At 33.7% G+C, this 24,267-nt stretch overlaps 1 protein-coding gene across 2 annotated transcripts; it reads left to right on the top strand.

Annotated features, from left to right (window-relative positions):
* Positions 1 to 5,551: 5,551 nt before the first annotated feature.
* Positions 5,552 to 22,495, top strand: LOC133206118 (uncharacterized). 2 transcript variants are annotated; one of them, XM_061342047.1, is made up of 4 exons: positions 5,552 to 5,613; positions 9,736 to 9,907; positions 10,239 to 10,434; positions 21,810 to 22,495. In XM_061342047.1, exons 2-4 carry the CDS (start codon positions 9,773 to 9,775, stop codon positions 21,893 to 21,895), a joined length of 417 nt encoding a protein of 138 aa, XP_061198031.1. In that variant the 5' UTR covers positions 5,552 to 5,613; positions 9,736 to 9,772; the 3' UTR covers positions 21,896 to 22,495. The 2 variants fall into 2 exon arrangements, with proteins under 2 accessions (XP_061198031.1, XP_061198032.1); XM_061342048.1 differs by lacking the exons at positions 5,552 to 5,613; positions 9,736 to 9,907; positions 10,239 to 10,434 and adding an exon at positions 16,600 to 16,967 and having other exon boundaries at positions 21,810 to 22,358.
* The last annotated feature ends 1,772 nt before the right edge of the window (positions 22,496 to 24,267 follow it).

Here is a 24,267-nt window from a genome sequence, read left to right as displayed (position 1 = left end):
AATCCTCTTCTCAAGAACAGCAAAGCCATGATTTGTCATATTCATATGGAAGCATCCTCAGGTATTGTAGATTCAAATTTGTTCAAATCATGACCCCCAAGGGTAGGGTGGGGTCACAATGGGGGATCAAAGTTTTACATAGAATTATATAGGAAAATATCTTTAAAAATCTTCTTCTCAAGAACAGCAAAACTTTGTTTAGTCGTATTGATATGTAAGCATCCTCAGATAGTGTAGATTCAAGTTTGTTCAAATCATGACCCGGCCCTGGGGTGGGGCCATATTCGGGGATCAAAGTTTTACAAAGGAATATATGGGAAAAAAATCTTTAGAAATCTTCTTCTCAAGAACAGCAAAGCCATGATTTGTCATATCAATATGGAAGCATCCTCAGGTAGTGTAGATTCAAGTTTGTTCAAATCATGACCCCTGGGGTTAAGGTGGGGCCCCAACGGGGGATCAAAGTTTTACATGAGAAAATATCGGGAAAAAACTTGTAAAATCTTCTTCTCAAGAACAACAAAACCTTGTTTAGTCATATTGATATGTAAGAATCCTCAGGTAGTATAGATTCAAATTTGTTCAAATTATGACACCGGGGGTAGGGTGGGGACACAAGAGGGATCAAAGTTTTACATACAAATATAGGAAAAAACTTCTTCTCAAGAACAACACAGCCGTGTTTAGTCATATTGATATAGAAGCATTCTCAGGTATTGTAGATTCAAGTTTGTTCAAATCATGATCCCTGGGGGTAGGGTTGGGTCACAAAGGGGATCAAAGTTTTACATAGGAATATAAAGGAAAAAAAATCTTTGTCTCAAGAACAGCAAAGCCATGTTTAGTCATATTGATTTGGAAGCATTCTTTGGTAGTGTAGATTAAAAGTTGTTCAAATGATTACCCCTGGGGATAGGAAGTGGCCACAATGGGGTATCAAATTTTTACAAAGGAATATATAGGAATAAATCTGTAAAAATCTTCTACTCAAGAACAGCAAAGCCATTTGTTATATTGATATGGAAGCATCCTCAGGAAGTTTAAGATTCAAGACCCCCCCCCCCGTAAACTGTTTCCTGGCCATTGTGCTCAGGTGAGCGATGTGGCCCATGGGCCTCTTGTTGATTGATTGTGAAGGAATTTTTGCTTCCTTTGTAGTGCCTTAGTACCCCCCCCCCCCTTGATAAAAAAAGGGTCTGGTTGTGCTCCCCACTCCCAAACAGAAATTGCTTCATGGACCTGCATTCAATAGACAATTGGGAAAATTCCATTGCAATTCCAATATTCCATACTCAATGGGCTACGATGAAGACACCATTTAGTACACAAAAAATACCATGCTTCCATTTGACCAATATCATGAATAAATGTGTAAAAGAAAATTGTCTCGCTTTCCTCAGACTCTCGCTCTAGAGACTCGGCACAAAGTTTTGAGAGCGAGAGTCTGAGGAAAGCTAGACTAGTAAAATATGTGCTAAATTTTTTACTTATCGATATATCTATCAATATTCATTCATAATTAAGAGGACTGGAGAAAAAATGTTACAATATCAAGTTCCTATATAATTAGCTGCAAGTACACCGGTATGATTAGGCAGTGTTTGTATGCTGCAATTATTTATTGGGAGTTACAATTCGACCTAAATACCATTTTCAAAACCAGAAAAAAAAAAAAAAAACACACAGACACACAAAATATTACATAATTTTTTTTTCGGAGAACATTATTTAAAACACACACACTTCAAATGGTTGGTCCGACACTCAGTCGAAATGATTAGTTTAGTAGTTCATTTTTTTCTTACTATTTGCTGTTTTGAATTTTCGTTTCCCGACTTTGTAAATTTCATAATTACTAATGCTTCCTTTTTTGTAATTAATTAGTCAATACTTGCTACCAGTGAAGCAATCAGGCATTGTTTCACCAGAAAAAAAATCCAGATGGCCTTACTGTTACAAAGGTATCGATCAATGTTCATCAATAATTAAAAATACTGGGAAAAACTTAATACGGTAAATTCATCAGGCAAAAACAATCGGAATGGGTATAATCATATCCTTTATGAGTTCGTGAGTGCTGTTTTATGCACCGGATATAAGTATTATCGTATCATTGACCAAGGAAAATATTACGAAGGTAGGAAGTTTTTTTGTTTTAATTAGATACAACGAATGGGGAAGGGGGGGGGGGGACGTCTTTTCGGGAAATAAATATAAAGCATGCGTTTTACTAGAATTAAATATTGTTGAACTGAAACGTTGAAATTTAAAATTCTTTTTTTTTTTTTAGATTTGTCCTTTAGTGTTTCATGGGGCTTTATAAAACTTTGAAAAGTAATATGATTCATTGTCAGCACTTAATGTAAAAATTTCAAATCTTGCTAATATCTTTTACAGAATTGTTCACTGGCAAGAAACCACATAATAGTGTTAAGGATTACAGTTGAATTTTACATCTAAATGCAAGTTGATCCAAAAGGATTTATTTTTTAATCTAACGATCGCAAATATATATATATATATATATATATATATATATATATATATATATATATATATATATATATATATATATATATATATATATATATATATATATATATAATACGTTTTCCATTTTAATATTTTGGATTTAAAAAGAACTACCCCCCCCCCCCCGAGAAAAAAGGAGCCATAACTTTGAATTGTAATTTCTAATTAGCTTTATACAATATAATTTAAGCAAAGCAATTAAGCCACGAATTTGAAATGAAATAATGTTGATATTTACATGCACTGCTTGGATACAAGTTCATTTAGATATGAGAAATTTTTCTAAACTATAATTAGGAACTGTTCGGATGAGAACATTGTGAGGAAACATGTTCCTTTAGAAGACCAAATGGTTTATTAATGAATTTTTCATGTATTATTTACTTAATTTGTGAATTTACGGTAATCTGGCCTGTTTCTTTCTTTTGATAATATATTACGTTGACACAAAGGTAAGACACATCGGAATTAATGAAACAATCTAACGTTCCAATAACGATTATGTGAAAATTCTATTGTGCTGATATTTTGTACATTTTTTTTTAAATTTAGCTATGTATTGTTTTTAAGAACAAGGAAAAGAGAGTACATAAAAAATTTCCAGTGGTAGATCCTCTTGCTCTTCGACGCAATTCCAGGAAGTCACAGAACACATCTCCTGCATCTAGACAAGGAGTTTTGTCAATATAGTGCAGCTCTTGTAAATTTTGTTAAATGAATTATGGTACTCAAAATTGATCACGCGAAACAAGTTGTCTTATTATTGTTTGAATGTTCATTTGATTAAATACAGAAAACAGTAATATCCTCAAGTCTTCGGGGGTTATCTAAGGAGGGACACATTTTCTTCTCACACTTACGGGAACTCTTGAGGCAAGTATAATGAATTAGAGAGCATATATAAGCACGTGCAAAACGCTTATCATGTTCTCTTCTTTGTCTGAGACTACTAATAGTTACATGTATCCCTGCTTCTGTCGAAGTCGACCGTCATGGTAGCTGAGTTGGTATAGCGCTGTTTCGTGATCAGAAGGTCGTGGGTTCATACCCCGGCCGCGAATAACCTAGGAGTTGATATAAAAAAAAAAAAATAGGCCGCAACTGTTCCTTAGCCAAGCGCTCAGCACTTTGAAATAAAAGTTGCGGGACTTACAAACCGAGGCCCCGTGTCACGACAGACGTTGGCACAATAAAGATCCCTCGCTGCTCAATGGCCCACATGCCGAGTAGAGGCCCTTCGCAGGTATATAGTGACGTCTCTATATGAGTAAAAAATTCTTGCTTCGGGACGTAAAACAGCATACAATCAATCAATCAATCAATCAATCTGTCGAAGTTGTAATGGAATCTATCAATCAATCAATCTGTCGAAGTTGTAATGGAATCTAAGACGTTCTCCGCAGAACGTTAGATAGACCAAATGTGTACTGAAGAAAAAAGCACTGAAACTTAAAAAAATTGAATTGACAGAGACAAAAGTTTCCCTTTGCTCCCACTTTCATCGGCTAAATGACCCCAGGCTTTAATTACTAGTATGACGTAGAAATCAACCTTCAAGAAGCTTAAAGTGTTTTCTGATGCTGCTTTATCTTATATTCTCATGCCTAGCATTTTCATTTCACCAAATTTTCTGCATCTTCTAGGAGTTGTCAAATGGACAGATTCTGGTAAGGGAAGAAAAACGAACTTGCTGTATGTTAATTATGTTTGATAAGAACAGTGTTTTTTTGGTTTTTTTTTAAATTGTCTGATATACGACCTAACAAGAATAATAGCGTACGATGAACGTACTACGCCAAAGAAACGAGTTCCGCTGTTTATTCTTGTGACACCCGAGAAACTCACGACAAGTTGTTTGAGAAAATAATCGTAAATAAACTAGTGTTTGAGACAATAATTGTAAATAACTAGTGTTATATTGACAATTGTTCTATACTGGCAGAATCGGTGCATTCATAAAAATACAGCAAACGACATCATTTACTACATACTAATGAGGGGAAACAAATAATTCACGTCTGTAGGAGCATTTCGTGAGAATTCTTACTGGTGGTGTGTGACCCTCTAGTAAAAAGATACGTTTTCAATACAAATGATCTTATTAATGAGTCTTCAATATAAATGACCTTGTTAATGAGAGACCATTTGTGTTTTTAAGAACTTTACATAAAATTGACCTGGCATTCTATAATAATAATTTTTTTCCGATTTTATTCCCCATAGAAAGTTTTATACAAAAAGGCCTCTTTTTGAGGCGAAAAGAAGTTTGACATTGATAGTTTTCCTGAAACTTGCGACCAGTTTCGCCAATGAACCATGCAAAGCTTCCCGTAAAAATATTCCGAACAAATATTTTTCTTCAAATGTAACACAGTATCTAACCCAAACTGTTTGAATGGATTTTTTTACTATTTTTGCTTGTTTCATAATAATAAAGATGCAGAAATAAATTACTAGAAAATAAATTTCAACCAAAAATATGTTTCCACTTCCGTTCCTTTACATATACCGTGTATATTGATGAATAGCTTCAATCATCATACACCTATGATAAATTAGTTATCAAAAGTCTATTTAATTTGTTAAAAGAAATATGATCTATTCAGACACTTGAGTAAGGAACCGATGGCGGATGGATTTGAGGAACTGCATAGTGCGGGTGCAAAAAAGCATAAGATTTTAATTAAAATGACAATTACGTAGTATTTCGATATTTCAAGAAAAGTTTGAAACCAGTAACATCCCAAATCTTATAAATAACTGCGACTCTCGTATCACTAAATAGCCTTCATTAATGAATAACATAACACAATCGATCTGGTATATTACAAAGAACAAACTGTTATCAATATTTGATAGTGTTCCGTGAAACTAAATCGCAGTATAGACAACATGGTGTTCTGCTTGCTTCAAACAGTCCGTATAACCTTTGTTAAAATTGGCACATTATCAATCAAATGGTTAACCAATCGGTCTGCTTCCAGCAACTAGAGGATTTTGCATTGTGATAATGTTAAAACAAAAATGATGTGGCATGTCTTTGAATGTGATGGTCATTAGAATTCTAGAAAGCAAGATGAGGTAACTTGATAGTGCACTGTTGTAGTCGTTTTCCATTCATTTTGTACATCAAACACGATACATTTACTATCTGTATTATATCATACTTTTTTTTTGCTTTAATACTGAAGAAAACTGTTTTATGCATCGAATAATGTAAACTTTGTGTCTAATTGAAATTTTCAAAGCAGACCTCATTTTATCTCTTTAAGGGATAAATTAATCAATCAAGCCGGAATTTGAACCCGTAATAATTCAAATTTGTAATCGCCCGGCTCATAACATCGTTCAGCGGAGCAAGTGTCCGCGGATCCAAATTATCAAAGAAGTAATAGCTTTTAAAAAAAAAAAATTCCCGTCTTCAGGAACAACCTTAAAAAGTTAACTGACATACATGAAATATGGAAATAACGAACAGTATTCAAGCTCAAAGTCCATTAAAACAATACAAATCGGGAGCAGAGCAAACACGGACCTCCAAAAACATCAGAAGTGGGATCAGGTGCCATGAAGGAGTGAGCATCCCCTGTCGACCGGTCACACCCGCCGTGTGCTCCTTGTCATGCTCGGGAAATAATGGAAAAATCCGTCGACAATTCAGTGTAAATAATGGCCTAACAATTAGTATGAAAAACGTCAGTCAGCATAGACTGTATTTCCTGACAAGGTTATTGTATCGACCATAGAAATTACGAAATGATGTTTTTAAATGAGACTGTTGATATTTTTGTGTTATAAACTTGTTTGTCAATAACTTACCTCGTTTTAGAAATTGTTCATACGTAGAGCATGCTCTTGCGTATCGAATCAACTGAAAGATATACACCCCATATGCAGGTTATAAGAGTATATTGCTGCATACGTAAGGGAAGCTGACGATTGAAAAGTGAAATTCATCACGTTTATCATAAAGCTTTGTTGTTAGATTACTATTAACGTCTTTTTCTGGTGAAATATCCAAATATGAAACAGATGTGTCAGACTCTGTGGTATCTTTTATTTCAAGCTCACTGGGATATATCGTGTCGACATATGAATGGAAATAACTATTGTTAATTGATAATACGTCGTCGATATATCTGAATGTCGAGTTGAAGGCCACAGCAAGAAATTTTTTTTCTCATTAGAAGATTTTGAATAAATTCTGCTTCATATGAATATAAAAATAGGTCTGCTAACAACGGTGTGCTATTGGTACCCATAGAAATTCCAACAGATTGTTGGAAGACGTGGTCTCTCAAAACATAGATATTGTGAATCAGAAACTCAAGTACCTTTTTAATATCAACTTCAGAGTACTTGTGTATCAACTTCAGAGTACTTGTGTGTGCACTCAGAATGTTTTTAAACAAAATGATACATGTATTAGGCGTATAATTATTCTTAAGTAGTTCTTGGTTTTGTATTTCTGCAGAAAATTGGAGATCATTATCACGGTACTTAGACTTTATAATTGTAATGTTTACAAGGAAAAAAACATATCGAACTCGTTCTATGCCTATAATGATCTTCCCCATAAAAATCAAAACGAAGAATTGGACAATGCATTTAAGCATGGATATTGAAGTACAGAGTATCTCCATAATTGAATTCCACACAAACACATAGAGAGCATATTAATCATAACACTGTTAGACATGAACAGGTAACAGAAATATAAAAGTATGACTAAAATTACATTAATTTCTGAAAAGATTTTCCATATGGCAAGTGTGTAGTGTGCATAGAGTATTTGGTAATTTGGAATGAATGAGGCTTGTTAGGGAGGGCGTTTCGACTTTCATTATAAGCATCTTTAGATTCTCGTTCAAAACATACATGACCAGAACATTTAGTTGGAGTGCGGTTTTGAAATGAATCTCTGCATTCAATTGATTTACAGTTGTACATTATATATATATATATATATATATATATATATATATATATATATATATATATATATATATATATATATATATATATATATATATATATATATATATATATATATATTTAACTCAAGTACTCTAGTGACTTCTGAATGTTACTTCATACCCAATATGATTTTCCTCTGCCTTGAGTATATAAAAATAATCGATTTAAAACGTGCAAAAATCATTGACCTTCACAAAATGATTTTCTGCAAATTTGTATACGCAATCAATTAAAAGGTTAATAATGACTTTGATAACGTAAAGAATTTATAGGAGAGTTCTTTGAAGCTCCAACACTGCTATTTACTTACCCAGTTCTTTTAAAAACTCATCAAAGTTTTCACTTCGATCGAGTTTCCATTTACCAGATTTTCACAAACATTAGCCCTACCTTATAAAGATCCTCACATCGTCAGGGGTCCTGATGCACTCTTGCACGTGGAACCCCTGACAAACTTCATCTGGTATTTTGCGGGCTTACTGCAGCAATGTTTTTCGGGGGGAAATTACGAATCTTGATTGTTTTTCTTATCTTTCGACCAATCACATTAACTTTTTCGGCGACAAGCAACCTGTAACACGTGCATTGAGGTGTCAACTGTTTACGTATCATGTCATTTTATGAAAGCCCCAATCTGATTGGTGCTTCTCGATGAGAGAAGCGACCCCGAAAATATCGAATGAAGTTTGCCAAGGGTCCCAGGTCCACGAGTGGACTAAGGACCCTTACGTTGTGAGGATGCCATACAAAAGACAACGCAAAACAAAGAAAACCTAAAAAAAAAAACACACAAATTAAAATGTTTGCATGCACAAAAAATATTTCTGTTAATCATGAAAATATAGAAACGATTTTTAGTAGCGAGAGAAGCCTGAGGCGCGAAGCGCCGCCGCACTTTGAGCTCTTAAGGTGTCCCTACAGTATTAAATTTGGCTGAATATTCTTACTAAAAATGTTCAACTTTGAGTAGGCAGTATAAATTCAAAACAAATTTTTGAGCATATTCCTTTTCAATTTTTTTATATAATTTTAGTATCAAAAAATACATAGCCATCCAGCAAAGCACACAAGTTCGTTTCGCTTCTCAAGCACGTGCTTAAAAATCAAGTCATTGCAAGATCACTTTCTCTTCAAAGTGCATCAAAATTGGTACCGTATGATTTATATACAGCACGCACAGAATTAAGCACGCCCAAAATTTTAATGGTTCTGTTACAATCAGGTAGATTACGTATCATTTTCATCTCATTAAAAAAAAAACAGTCGAAGTCTCATGCAGAAATGCCCGAAATGGTAGGGGAGATTCAGAATTATTTTGTTTCGGCCATGGTTTGAAGTGAACCACGAACGTAACAGTTGTGCCACCTTAGAAAAATGCCTGGGGGAAGAAAAAAAATTGGACTGCACCTTGATCCCAATCAATTTTTCCCACAGTAACCTCTGTACTCACAATGCACCGCAAATAGCTTTTTTCTATTGCTGCAGTACTGCTCGTCGGCTTACGTTCTCGCGATAACCAAAAAAAGTTCACAATAAAAAAGTAACTCACCTTGCTTCTATTGAAATTACAGAGAGTTAGTGGATATTAAGATGTTCTTTGTTAAATATTTGCCTTTTTTCCACATCGTTAGAAATCAACTAAAATACAACTTCATGTGAGACATGTTCCGGATGTATGGTTTGAAGAGGTAGACATAAGTTATAAGTTTTAAATGAAAAGGTATCCAGTAATGAATTATACACAACTGCACTCTCCCCTATGTTCGCATCGTCAACATACTATACTACAGTATCATTATAGTTGTAGCTATTATCTGAAAACTATGCAGTATATGAGTTTTTGACTTTGGCCTTTGATTACCTGGTCTCATATTCGATAGGAATCTTATCTACGTCACAGGAAATTATAATATAAAATTCCATTGCAAAAGTTAAAGGACTTTTTCAAATCCAGAAACTAAGGTGTTCCACATATACTAGAAAGAATGACAGAAAAAAGGACGGATATCTGAAGAACAGACAAAGGGACAGACTCAAATTAATACCCCCACTTTTAGTGAAAGCGGAGGACAAGAGGACTATTCTTTTAAGATCAGTATTTTAGTTTGGATGTCATAGAAAATGACTGCACTATACAAGTGCTTTACTCTATATTCATACGAGTAACAGCCCATTTTCTTATATTTAAAAAATATTTTTGAAAACATTGTACTTTTTCCTTTTAAGAATGTAAAATAGAATGGATGGATAAACATCACCGACAATGACCAAAGTAACGCAATGTCGATGTCTAAGTCATCAGGCCTCTATCTCCAGTGATGAGCACCACGCCATCATTCAGAGTGACGACACCCACAGCATTCAACCAGACGACTCCATCGAATTTCTCTCTTCTCAGGTAGACATTCTGTATAAAATGTATTAATATTAATCTATACACTATATGTGAATCAAGGAAGTCAGGTCTGCAATTTCAGAGGAAAAGAAAAAAAAATTATGTCTGCTCCAATATACGTGATTGAATTATGTTATTCAGTTAACTGTAGGGTGACTGAAGTCTACTGAAAAGTGATTTAATGGCAGAGTTCTATCATCACTCAGCCACCTTTCCAGTCCTTTCTGTGAACATTCAGTTAACTGAATAGCGCAGTTTCATCTTGTGATAATTTGTTCAGTTTGCTGTTATTGAAATTAAAATTTAATTATTTTTTTACTTAATCACCTTCAAGGTTATACTCGTGAACGAACTGCCAAAACGACCCTCCAAAAGTGCTCTAGTTCAAAGAAAATATGAGAAACCAAAAGCGGAAGTCGAAAGAAAAAAAATCTCCCGTTGTGTGGCGCTGATAGCTTTCTTATTGCTTGGAGTCTGCTTTGCACTCATGGGGGTTTCCTTCGCCCTCACTTCTACGATTGACGAAATGGGTGAGTTAATAAACTTCTGCCCCAATAGACGTTTTGTTGAGTCATCAGAAAAATAACGTCATTTGGCGTTTTGTGATAGTTACTTATGAAATTTATTACATTCATGTAAAGAATCTTAAGGTATGTCACTCGTCAGCTTTTGAGAAAAGTTAGAGCAGAACCTCTAACTTCAAAATTATTTATTACAGTTAAATTTTTACGTCATATTTGAATTAAACAATTTAAATTATACAATATTCGTTTTAAAAACTGCTCAAAAATTTGTAATGGAACCAGATTTATGGGAGGCTATTTCTTGTGGTAGAAGGATATTGAGAAGAATTTTTTTTTTTCAAATCTACACATTTCTTTGAATTAATATCTTAGAACTATAACCCTAAATATTTTAGCAGAGATTTTCCCCCCATTATTAAATGCCTGGAATATTAAATATAGGTTTCAATTAATATTTTTAAAACAATTTTTACACAATTACTCGACAAACTCTGCCAAGAAATTAAGATATATTTAAGAAGTCAAGATAAAAATTACATTGTTTTCCGCCTGAAAATCGCATATTTTGACCAATAGCTCAAAATTTACATAACTGACAACGACTTTTTCTTAATACATTCTACCGATCAGCACTTAAGACATAAAAAGCTTGATACAAAAATATTTTTATGCCTATCTAGATCTTTAATACCCCGAATCTAGCGCAAAAAGGTCACACAATACTTTTTACATAAAACTTTGATATGAGACTTAAAAACCAAATTGTTCTAGTTTAATCTAGAGAGGAAAGTTTTCTAACGATTTCATTTGTGCATGTAACAGTCTAATGAAAAACATTGGACCACTGTTGTCTTGGAAATACGCTGGTCTGAAAAAGGAATTTCATTTATAAACCTCTATTACATTTTTAGGGAATTCTTAAGGTAAGGTTTGACGATGACTTGACCTTTTCTTTAAAAAAAATGCTAGAATTAGCTTTGCAGTTTTGAAAAAAAAATGATATGAAAATGTGAGAAGTTGTCAATACAGATAAACAGTCAACAGATTAACACTAAGATCTATCAGAAAGGCTTCATGGTGCTTTGGTTCAGGTGAGCTAATCGAAGCTTCAGCAAAAAGACAGTAGTGTATTCTGACTGTCTCAGACTAACATATTCTGTCAGAAAAGCTTTCTTGTCCCCTTTTGTTTAGAAGAAGTAATAAAAATTTGTAAGAAAAAAACGAAATAGTAATTCTTATTGTTCATCAGAATATGTCTTTAATTCTTCATTTTTTTTACTCTCATTTTTGTCAAGAACTGTTTCTTCGGCAAAACGAGGAGACGTGTTGTTTATAGTGCTATGAGAATTAGTGACTGGTATATACATTGTTAATCACATGGACAAGGTAACTGTCAGTTCGAACGTCTTATGTGTTATAAATAAGCCATTCCTATTATAGCGTTATACATTATAAATGTTTCACCTCGTAACAACACTGGCAGCATCCAACGGAAATTGTACAGAATCAGCCACTCAAAGCGAGATCATTGCATGGGCATCTTTATGACCCTTTTGCTTATGTTAACCCAATTATCCGAAGTATGTTTATAATGTGTGGTAAACCTAATTGTCAAAGGGGTACTTAATTACATAACTATATATAGAACTCCGTTTTTGGTCCATTCGATTGATTAACACATTTATAATACATACACACATATATTAAAACGTGAAACAACGGTGAATATATTTCTGCAGAAAATTAATTTTCAATAAATCCTTACATGCTAAATGAATCCAATTTTAATCATCCAATTTCTATTTGCGTAAATTACTTTTCATTATATACAATGATGAAGTTCTGAGGTCAGGGTTAGAATTTTTGTTTGTTTGTTTGTTTGTTTTTGTTTTTGTTCGTGTTTATTATTTATGGGTTTACTTTTAAGCGAAGAAATCTTTTAAAGCTACCTTTAATTAACTACCTTTAAAATATAATTATGGTAAACAAGGATTTAATACAAAACGTATAAACATATGCCATATAACAGGTATTTTTCGCGTTAATGAAAAAAAAGTGAAGATAACGAACAGTAATCGATCTCAAAAAAAATCTACAAAAAATACAAATCTGTGAACAGGAGATAAAACACGGTCCCCTGGAAATTCCAGAGGTTAAACCAAGTACCTAGCAGGGATAAGTCTTCCTTGTCGACTGGTCACACCAGCCGTGAGTCCCATGTATTGATCAGGTTGACGGAATATTCCATAGTTAAATTTAGTTAAAAGAAACCAAAGGCCTAACAAATGGTATGAAATATGTCAGATAAAATACGTTACAATCATTATTGCGACCATAGAATTTATGAAATGCTGACTTTAAACGAGGTTGGTGAAATCCCCGTAACATCAACTTATCTGTCAGTAGCCTGCCCAGTTTAAAAATTGAGAGTACTCAGAGCTTGCTCTTGAGTATCAAATTAGTTTGGAGACATAAACACCATATGCAGTTGTTGTTATTACATAAATAAGGAAAGTTGACAATGGAAAAGCTGAAATCATTTCATTTGTCATACAGTTTAGCTGTTAGTTGGCCCTTATCGTCTGTAGTCAGCAAAACAGCCAAATATGAAACAGATGTGGCAGACTCTGTGGTGCCTTTAATTCAAGTTCACTGGATCGAGTCGACGTATGAATTGAATTAACTTAATTGTTAATTGATAAAATGTCGTCGATATTTCTGTGTGTCGAGTTGAAGGCCACAGCAAGAGATTTCTTTTTTTCTAATGTAGAAGTGTTTGAATAAATTCTGCTTCATAGGAATATGAAAACAGGTCGGATAATCCAATTTTCGTTTTATTTGCAAGCATATTTAGATCCAAAAAAATCACATTATTTTGTAACCAGTTGTTTACCATTTAGATTACATAGATAAGTCTTAAGAACCACCGGGACAATAGCAAAAATAAGAGTACGCAATTTAAAATAACAGTGTTTTAGAATATTTCCGCAGAGATTGTATTCGATGGATTATTAAAATAACTTTCAAAATACTTATAAGTATTTAAAAACGTAAAGATAAACGTTAAATGAATATTTTTAGATCAATTGAGTCACTCAGATTGCCTTTGTTATCTATTTTTGTAACGCTCGCTCCGTGATAGGAAGGCCGCAATTGGTACCCGTAGATATTCCGACAGATTGTTGTCTCCCAAAACTACATAGATACTAGTATTGTCAATCAGAAACTCAAGTATCTTTTTATTGTCAACTTCAGAGTACTTGTGTGTGCAATCAGAATGTTTTTTAAACAAAATAATGTTGCAAATGACCAAGAGCAAGGCAAGTAAATTTACAAGTTCCATTTTTATTGAAAAAAAAACAGCTGTCAGTGATGTCAAAAAGCCTAGACTTTAATTTATCGTGAGGAATGGTTGTATAAAGTGTTGAAAAGTCGTACGTTTTGATTTTATTGATTTTGGTAAAATATTGTGCTTTCAAATTTTCTAAAAGTTCCTTGAAATTTTTAAGTATCCACATCTGATTTACTTCAATTAATTAATTAAAGTGAATTTTCTCTCTCGGCTATTCACATACGTTAACCTTTAAGAGAGGTAGTTACATTTAAGTATAAGAATATGCTCCTCACTGGTTTTACTTTAATTATTTGATGAAAATTAATGTATCATAAAACTGTTTTAATCAATATTGATGTTTCTTCAATATTTACTCTCATACATGAATACTTAAGATACCTGATGAAATTCTGGATATACATGTGCAACGTTGTCAAATTTACGTTGCTCATCATGCATATGCTCATTTAATGCAAACTATGTAAGAATATACGAACCCTCTGTTGCTGTAATGAGAAGCTTTTCATCTGTACATGCATTTTACTACTTTTTTGGAGTCTCTCACTTTAGTTCTCCTCTTTCTTGAAAAAAAAATGTTTTCTGTTTTGTTGTGATTTTCTTTGTTTCGACAACCGCGATAACATCCATATCGTTTCCGGAAAAGTATCTCTGCATTTTACAGAATTATAGAATTTAAAACGAACAACATGTTCAATATCTACTCGCGCTGAGATTTTAAATTTAAACTTAAGTGTCAAACACAATATCCAACAAGATCAAAACATGTAATGGAAGTGTTCTCTTCCTAAACACAAATTTTACAGTGATATACGACCATCTGACAGACAAGATGTTACAGGGTAATTATGATGATGATACTGAGCCCTCTACCAAAACTTATGGCCCTCGGTTCACGCGCCAGGATGATGCAAAGTTGGTCAAGTGTTGAAAGTACATTACATCTTTGAAAGCCTTCATTAATTTTACTAATGGGCTTCTAGCACAATAATTGTGGGCATGATTATAATGAGCAGATAGCTCTCTCAAAAATTATAAAATTCATTTCCTCCAGGCTCTGGACTTAGACTCCAGGGTGATACTAAATTGGTAATAAATTGAAATTTCTTATCTACATTGAACCTTCCCTAACTTCTAGAAGATAAGAAGCATAGATATGTAAATGATTATAAACTACTCACAAAACTGTAACATTTTTGTCACATGAGCTGTCAAAGTTCTATTTCCGGGTAGGGCCAAAGTGGTCATAGCCCGAGAAAATCGGGTGAGAGATAAGGTCCCTGAGCCTTTGGTTGCAATTTACATACTACAAGTCTCAGAAATATACTAGCACATACATATGTTCATAAAAGCGCTAGTACAACAAATTTTGTGTGAGAAAACTAATTACTCAGTGTTTTATTAGTCCCCTACCGGTGAAACCGGAGGGGACTACAGGTTTCCTCTGAGTCTGTCCGTCCGTCTAGCTGTCCGTCTGTCCGTCTGTCCCTCTGTCTGTCTGTCAGTCTGTCCCACTTGGTTTTCCGCACTTGCAGAAATTATGAGCTGATTTTTGGTATGTGAGTGTATCTTGATGAGTTACAGATCAAGTTTGCATTTCGTTCCGCTTCAATGATTTTTGTCGGAATTACGACCTTTTCAATTTTTCAGGGTTTTCCGCACTTTTTTTCTAAACGCTTGCAAATATTGAGCTGATTTTTGGTATGTGACTTTACCTTGATGAGTTAGAGATCAAGTTTGCATTTCATTCCACTTCATTGATTTTTGACCGAAATATGGCATTATCAATTTTTAACGGGAACGAGATGACACTTGCGGTAGGGGACTAGGATTGCCAATGCAATACTCTCAGAATGCTTGTTAATTATAGTTCAGTCGAAATTAACGTCATCAAAGCTTATACCGTACTTTCATTAAAATACCATAATGATTGGGAATTTAAAAGCTTTGATATGTTGTGAGGCTGTAAAAGTATTTTCATTCAATTTTCATTGTCTCCACATCAAGTCACATAATCAAGTACACGAACTCTTTTATTAATATTGAACTCTAAAAAATAACAGACTATCATAACCAAATATATTCACCAGTTTTTGATAGTGTACTTTCAACGGAGACGAATTAATTAACTCTGTGAAAAAAGAAAAAGTCCAAACAAGATTTCTTTCAGGAATTAATTCCAGACACTCCTATCTGGTAGTTCTTCAGTAAATCGCACTAAAAAGCATTACGAGAGAGAAAGAGAAGTGTTTGAACCGTCGTTTTATCAAGCAATCAAAATATTTCCTATCCTCTATAAACATACTGACATGCCATATCATGAACATGATTAAAGCTGCCAGGAATATTAACTGCAACAAAGCAGTAATAATCGAAAATCATTCAATTTATGAAAACCGGAAATCAAATTCTCGGTATATGAAAATTCATCTCACTTTCCAGAAGATGAGGCCTTTCAAAATTTCCGTGTTACATTGAATGCTACAATAGATTTGGTTCAGAGTTATTTAATAGCATGGCGTTTCGCCGAAATTGACCAGATTCCCTGTTACGCATCTAAGTATTGATGGAAACAGCTGATTATGGTGTACCAAAAAAGATAAACTTTTCCACTTTACTCATCAATGTTCATACATCACACAAAGTTAGACTGGTCTAGCGCCTCCGTGCAGATTAACGAAGAAAACCATCTACCAACCCTGCTGCTTGACTTTTCTGTTTTCTTTTATAGATCACATAAATTGCAGTAAGACTGAAAGCGTGATCTATTAACGATTTAGCGAAAAAGAAGGGAGAAAAATGGCCGTTTCTACTGGTGTTAGAAAACTTGGAATTTTCTTTTCTGTTCATAAATTAAATAATTTAATTCTAAATGGATTACATTTTAAGAAATGGCAGAATATATTATATTGACGAAAATTATTAAATGTGATCATGAACAATGAAAATCATGACGAAATCGAGGTTCTTTCGTCCCAACAAATAGAATTACCCGATTCCTTGTTTGAAGAGACGTGCACTACCAATACCACTCGGAGTTCCTCTCCCTCAAAGAGAATCGACGCCGCGGAGGTGAGGCGGAAACTCATTGCGAGGATTGTGGGGGCCGTTGCTATTTTCTTCATAGTGTTTAGCTGTGTCCTGCTAGGGATATCTTTTAATATGTCAGATGACATCAACGATAAAGGTATGTAAAGAGAGTGACAATGTGTCAACCTTCACTCGCTCTAATTAACAAAAAGATAAACATGCATTGTCTACATGTTTATATATTGTCGTACATGTATATATTTCATGTGTTAGAATTGCCAAAAAGTATATTATCTATAATGAATTGATTATAATTTCGTATATTGATCTCAGAAGTCAAAGAGCACAGTTAGTCAGTAGTTTAATGTGCAATTCTAAATACGTATTCCCAAAATTTTAGCGTGAATTTTTGATGTGATGAGTGGACATTTTTTGTTTGCTTTACACAGAATTTTTCAGAATTAATAAAATATTGCTATATGGATCGAATATCTAATGTTTAATTAAAATAAAAACCAAAGTACATATAACAGTTAACCGTAAATAACCGATAGTAAAATCAAAGTTAAAAATAAAAAAAATAAAACTTCAAAATGGCCTAGGAGCTAAAAACCAACATGGTCAAAGGTTCAAGATATATTTGTTTTTCGGGTCAGATGGCCGCGTTCGCAGAGCTAACGAGTAATTCCATGTTATATTTAGCTTTCCGGTTAGTTCAACTTCAAAAAGCAAAGAAACTATTATACTATTATGCTCTTACTGTTAACCATTATTTAAACCTTCATAAATGACTAAATGATTTCAAGTAATACAACTCGCCCTATAGTAATTTTGTATTACATATTAACATGTACTCTACACTTTTGGCTATTGAATAGTAAAGGGTCTTTTTAGTGCCAGCATCCACTGAGCATGCGACACGGAAACTCGATTTATTCGGTCCCATCCGAGGGACCGGTCTCCACGTCCCGCAGGGGGATTCGAACCCGCGACGTAAGGATCAATTCCTTACTTCGGCAATGTACAGTGAAGCGAGTTTTACGTCGTAAAGGTACATTAAACGATCAATCAATAATCTGGTCACTTTAAAATATTATTAATATTGCTAGATAGACACCAAGTGTTAGACATATGTTAAAAATTGACATCATCAGGTTTTCTAAATGTTTTCACATGCACAATATGTTTAGATTCTAAGACTGAAAAATGTTTGGTAATTATTGCAAAAGCCAAGGATGAGGGAAAAGTGAAATGTTCAGTCTTAACATTTTTGTGCTATTAATTCACGCGAGTTTGTTTGCTAAGGAAGAATTTTCTTTTGACTTTGATTTATAAAAGAAATCCAGAGAGATGTGTCCAATAAAGTTCTAGATGTCCATCCAGTCGATAAACTTAATGGAGACAAGCAATCTATGCTGTAATTGATTGATTTACAGGGGGGAGAATCTTTTCTTTTTTATTTTGGAAAAAAGAGAAAATTATCCCAATCCACTGAACATATCAATCGATAGACTTTCACAGTTCTTAATAAAATATTCATTATAGTTAATTCGCGCATTAGGTTCCTGATTTGAAATTAATTGTTATTGGTTGTAGGACGTTTATCACCCACCTACGGAAGTCACCACATAATTAGAAAATGATTGATTTTGGCGAAGATGTTTTTAAATTCCTGATGCTTTAAAGAATGTTTGACAGTGTGTTCTTAATTACTAGTATCTGTTTCATTTTGCATTTTGCGTTTTTATGCAAAATAGTTTAAATAATATTTTTAATTGAAAAAATGCTGAGGATGAATGCATGACCATTTTGAACTAATACAAGAGGCCCAAGGGCCTTAACGGTCACCTGAGTATAATACAACACTGTGAAGGATCCACAGAAGTATAAAACAAAATTAACTGATAGACGAAGCAATGTTGCCCAAGAATTTCAAAAATCCGGTAATTATACCCTTGCTAATTGTAACGTACGAAACCGGAGTGATCTCCTTGGGATCACACTTAGTTTTCCCAAGCCTTAAAAGGACGATAATGAATGCAAAATATACAAATACAATGAACACTTGCCTATTGTGTAAGGTATTCAATATATGTCACTTGCCTATTGCTACAACCAACTACACAGAACCTGGCTATATAATGTCGCTATTTGTCACTTGTCACGAATTACAACAAGTCACCTTGGCTCTCTGTTATTCTTTGTTTACTTTGATAAGGTATAAAACAACTTTATCCAGCCTCAATGTCCAGTGAACAATTTCTACTTTTGCTAAATATATAAATAATCTTTATGTCAATCTTTTATATTGCTTTCCAGGAAGAATCTGACTTTGAGCATGCTTTGCTCATTTAAACCAAACATTAATTTTTATCTTGTTTCTATATACCCCCGGTATATAACATTCTTTCTTGTATTCTCATTTAATCAAATAACCTGCTATTTAAATTATATACAAGGATTTTTTGATTAACACAATCTAGCAAAGGGGAGTAACTCTCATTTTCTTCACTTATTACAATTGTGTACTCTGTTTGCCTCCTAGATACCCAGGAGCAAAGGAAAGGTACATTTCTCTATAATAATATTTAATACATTTACATTGATATTATTGCATTAAGTTTGTTTGCTAAGTACTCAGAGGCAGAGAATAAGATTGTCAAAGCATTATTGCATTTTTGCTAATTAATCAGTAGAGCCCCACCAAAACACCAGAACTCCTGACCCAGAGGCCATGAAATTCAAAAATTTTGGAAGAGGCACTCTTCCTCATAATTACTATGTACAAAGTTCACAGGCTTAATACCCAGGAGCAGAGGAGATTTTTAAAGAATTAGTGCATTTTCACTACATAATCGTTAGACCCCTGCCCTAACACCAGGACCCCTTTCCTTGGGACCATGAAATTCAAAATTTTGGAACAAACATCTTTCCTCGTCATAACTATGCATATTGTTTGTTTGCCTAATACCCAGGAGCAGAGGAGAAGATTTTTGAAGAATTAATGCATCTTCACTATATAATTATTAGAGTCCCGCCTTAACACCAGAACCCCTGACCCTGGGGCCATGAAATTCACAATTTTGGAAGAGGCACTCTTCCTCATCATAACTATGTACTTAGTTCATCAGCCTAATACCAAGGAGCGAGCAGAGAAGAAGATTTTTATAGAATTAATGCATTTTCACTATATAAAATGTAATCATTAGAGCCCCGCCCTAACACCAGAAACCCTGACCTTGGGACCATGAAATTCACAAATTTGGAAGAGACACTCTTCCTCATCATTACTATACATATTGTTTGTTTGCTTAATACCCAGGAGCAGAGGAGAAGATTTTGAAGCATTAATGCATTTTCACTATATAATCATTAGAGCCCATCCCTAACACCAGAACTTCTCACCCTGGGGCCATGAAATTCACAATTTTACATGAGGCATCTTTCCTCATTATAACTATGCATATTGTTACTAGTAGTTTTTTTAATACCCAGGAGCAGAGGAGAAGATTTTTAAAGAAATAATGCATTTTCACTATGTTTTCATTAGAGCCCCGCCCTAACACCAGAACTTCTGACCCTGGGGCCATAAATTTCACAATTTCGGTAGAGGGCTCAATGCTTATTACAATCATGCCAACAGTTTGACTGCTTGATGTCCAGGAGTAAAGAAGAAGATTTTTAAAACTTGCATTAATCTTAGTGGTTTTGGTCCCACCCCTCAGGCCCCAGGGGGTAGGGACCATGAAATTCACAATTTTGTTCCTCTTCGCCCATAGATGCTATATGCAAAAATTGGTTGAAATTGGTTGAACGGTTTCAGAGAAGAAGCTGAAAATGTTCAAATGTTAACACACGACGACGGACGAAAACAGATATAAATAGGTCACCTGAGTAAACTCAGGTGACCTGAAAATATATTTCAGGTAATAAAAATCTAAACAGGCAATGAAACATATTCTTATGTCAATCTTCTTATGAAATGAGTGCTGATCGGTTAAAAGTATCATGTTACAAAGTATTTCAATATATGAAATAAAAAATTGGGCCCAGTGATGTTTTGAGAAATGAGTCAAAATATGCGATTTACAGGCTAAAAACAATGTAATTTTTATCTTGACTTCTTTATTATATCTTCAATCTTTGACAAAGTATGTTTCAAGTAATGTATAAAATTTGTTCTAAATATATAATTGCTTGAAACCTACATTGAATATTCCTAAAAATAATAACGTAAAAATTTCTCTGAGTAAAACTTGTAGCGCCAAAGTTTCAAGGTGCTGAGAAAAATGTGTAGATTTTGAGAGTTTGCTAATAGATATCCTTCCACCATAAAAGTAATCCCCAATAAATCTTTTTGCTTATTTTGATATAAGAGGTTCTGACCAAACTTTTCTGAAAGGCGACAAATGACATACCTAAAACATAATTTTATGCATGCAAAACCGTAATTTCTTTACTACTGGTACTTCAAGCAACTATTTTGAAATAATTCTTTACAGATTCTCAAAATATTTTAAGGCAGGTTTGCAGAGTTTCCAAAGATTTTTTTTTTAGTTAAAAGAACTATAATTGAGTTGAATTTTCGAATTTTGACTGAAGCCATGAAAACTTGCAGAAAAGTACCGGTATTTCTTGTTGCAATTAATTCATAGTTTAATGAAAAGGTTTGTTCGATTTTGTGGAAGTGACTGGACAGTAGTTATCTTGCCCATTTCATGAACAAACCATTTCATATTTAAAAAGTTCCTTAATAAAAATTCAACGTACCACTACAGCTCCAGATTCATTTTAGGTGAATATTTGTAGAAATATGCACTGGATTTTTTGCGAAATGGGCATTAAGATTTAAGCCATTGTAAATATGCATTACACCCCGGAAATAATGCCTACAATGAAGTGGTTGTTTGTTTGTTTAATGTCGTGTAATACAAGATAGCCACGTTTGAAATGATTATCATCAGAAATTGATAATTCAATCATTTTATTTTAATTCCAGTTCGGAATTCAAACACCGTCTTAAGGAAGCACAACCTGGCAGGCAACTCACAGGGACACGTGACCAACGAATCTTATTTTCACTGATGATGTGCCAAAAGTGTTCACGCTTTAATAAGTTTTGACAAATATGCAACGAATGGAAACGAATTGCTTCCAAATACGATATATGGCTGACAGCTGAAGTGCAGTGACTGGGATCGGAATGGAATGGTTAGCGTTGTGAATTAGCTATAAATCGTGTATTCGATTGGAATTCTGTAAATAGTGAACATTAATAGGATTCATTATCAAAACTGCTGACTTGATTTTGAGGGACTGGAAAAGCACAACGACCAGACTTGATCTCAGATTCTCTCCCTTCAGCCTCTTTATTAAGAATTGACAAGTTCTATACTCAGTGTCGACTTTGAATGCACTAAACTGGGAAATAAATTCATTAATCAACAATTCGATTGGTTGGCCATTTTATCAATTTTCATTTTGCCATGTCATCAATTTTCATAGTAGAATAATGTTTGGTGAAATCACTATAATGTCCATATAAGGTCACAATGATAAAACAGAATGTTTAAGAGTTTGATGTAATTGATCAAGTAAATTAGAAACAAGCACAAGTCGGAAACTTTTTGCATATTAACATATTTAAATATTATATATTAGTAGTTTTGGTACACAAATTTAATCCATGATGAATTTAGTTTTTGAATAAAAGAGCTGAAGTTCAAATGACTGCTTATGTTTGGTGTTTGGAGGTGGAACAGTTTAATAAATTTTGTGTATCTTAAGACAAACATAAGATGTCAGCTAAACATTGTAATATTGAACATGCAAAGTACAATGTAGACGGACAAACAATACGTGTATACTTTAGGATACACAACTAGGGTTGGACACCGGTACGCGGTACCAATACCGTACCGAGTAGTTGCTTCAAAAGTACCGGTATGGTATCGTACCGTTTCATCCTTAACGGTATCCAACCCTATACACAACACAATAAAAAATTGATGCATGAATATATATATATATATATATATATATATATATATATATATATATATATATATATATATATATATATATGTATATGTATATATATATATATATATATATATATATATATATATATATATATATATATATATATATCTATATATATTAGGGATGTCAACGAGTACCCGGTTAACCGGGTACTCGATCGAACGTCCGAGTATCGAATACTAAAATCGGTACTCGGTTACTCGGATGTATATTTTTTTTTATATTTCAAAGTGCATATATTTATTAAAAACTTATCAAAAGATGTGATTTAAATATGCATTGTCCATGTCTATACAGTAATTAGCGTCACCTACACCAGTTAATACCCGTTATCGCCTGTGGCTGTGTACGTGTGTATGTATATACAGCAATTACCGAAACCAATCTCTGGACACCGTCCACAGCTGTTCTCACCTCTTGTGACCCTAATTTTTGTATGGCTTTAATTATTTGTTTTTCTTGAACATCTTTTAATTATGATCTATTAATTATCCTTATAGATTATTTCATTAGCATACGGTAGCGAAATCGGACATACATAGAAATATCGCTACCGATTCAAAAGTGAAGAAATATTTTAAGGACATTGGCAAGGTTCCTGGTTATTGTATAGAATTTTTCAAGAACTTTTGAGTAGGTTTAAATGCACTAATTATGCTATATTCTGGATCGTTTTACCTACCAATCCAACATTCTTTTTTAGATTTTATCAAATTAGTGTTTTTACAATTCTTAATGCATTTCCTATGTAAAATGTTGATAAAAGGGACCTACAAAATTTTTCACCATAATATTTCTTCAAAACTCATTTATTTCATACAGTTTTTGTATTATATACATTATTGTATGTTCATTTCCTATGACTTCTAAATATTTTGGCTGAAAATGTATATATAGAAACAAGACATGGCTATACCGGCACCGATCATCATTTTTGAGTTGCGTCCCTTAACAGCTAAAATTGGTCAAGAGACTGGTTGATTGTTTTTATCATGTAATTGACTGAATTGATTGAAACACATTGTCCTAAAAATATTGGCATGGATTTATTTTTAACTTTATTCGTAATTACTAAATGCTGATTCCTTCACACGACCTAAGAACTGTTCTCAGTCGGCATGGTCGACCTATCTTTTAGTATAGGCCTATGTGACACATCCAGCATACTGAGCATAACAATGGTAAATGACGACCTGTTGGCTCTTTGTCCCTGAATACAATGTATAACAAAGCCATTACTACTTTTCTTTCTTGCTGTATAGATGATTCTACCCGTTGAAGGAAGTGCACGTGCTTTTGTTTACCTCTGTAACATACGCTTTATTAGTTTTCACCGCTTAGAGAATTCTACACGGGAGATCACTCTCAATCACTATTTTATAAGGGAAAAAACCCATGTATTAAACCTTTTTTCT

Source organism: Saccostrea echinata, unplaced genomic scaffold (genome assembly GCF_033153115.1).
Source record: "Saccostrea echinata isolate AGI-Se365-2 ecotype Australia unplaced genomic scaffold, CSIRO_AGI_Sech_v1 ptg000054l, whole genome shotgun sequence".
Classification (NCBI taxonomy): Eukaryota; Metazoa; Mollusca; class Bivalvia; order Ostreida; family Ostreidae; genus Saccostrea; species Saccostrea echinata.
The sequence above is the reverse complement of the archived record's forward strand: the minus strand, read 5'-3'. Positions and strand labels throughout refer to the sequence as shown.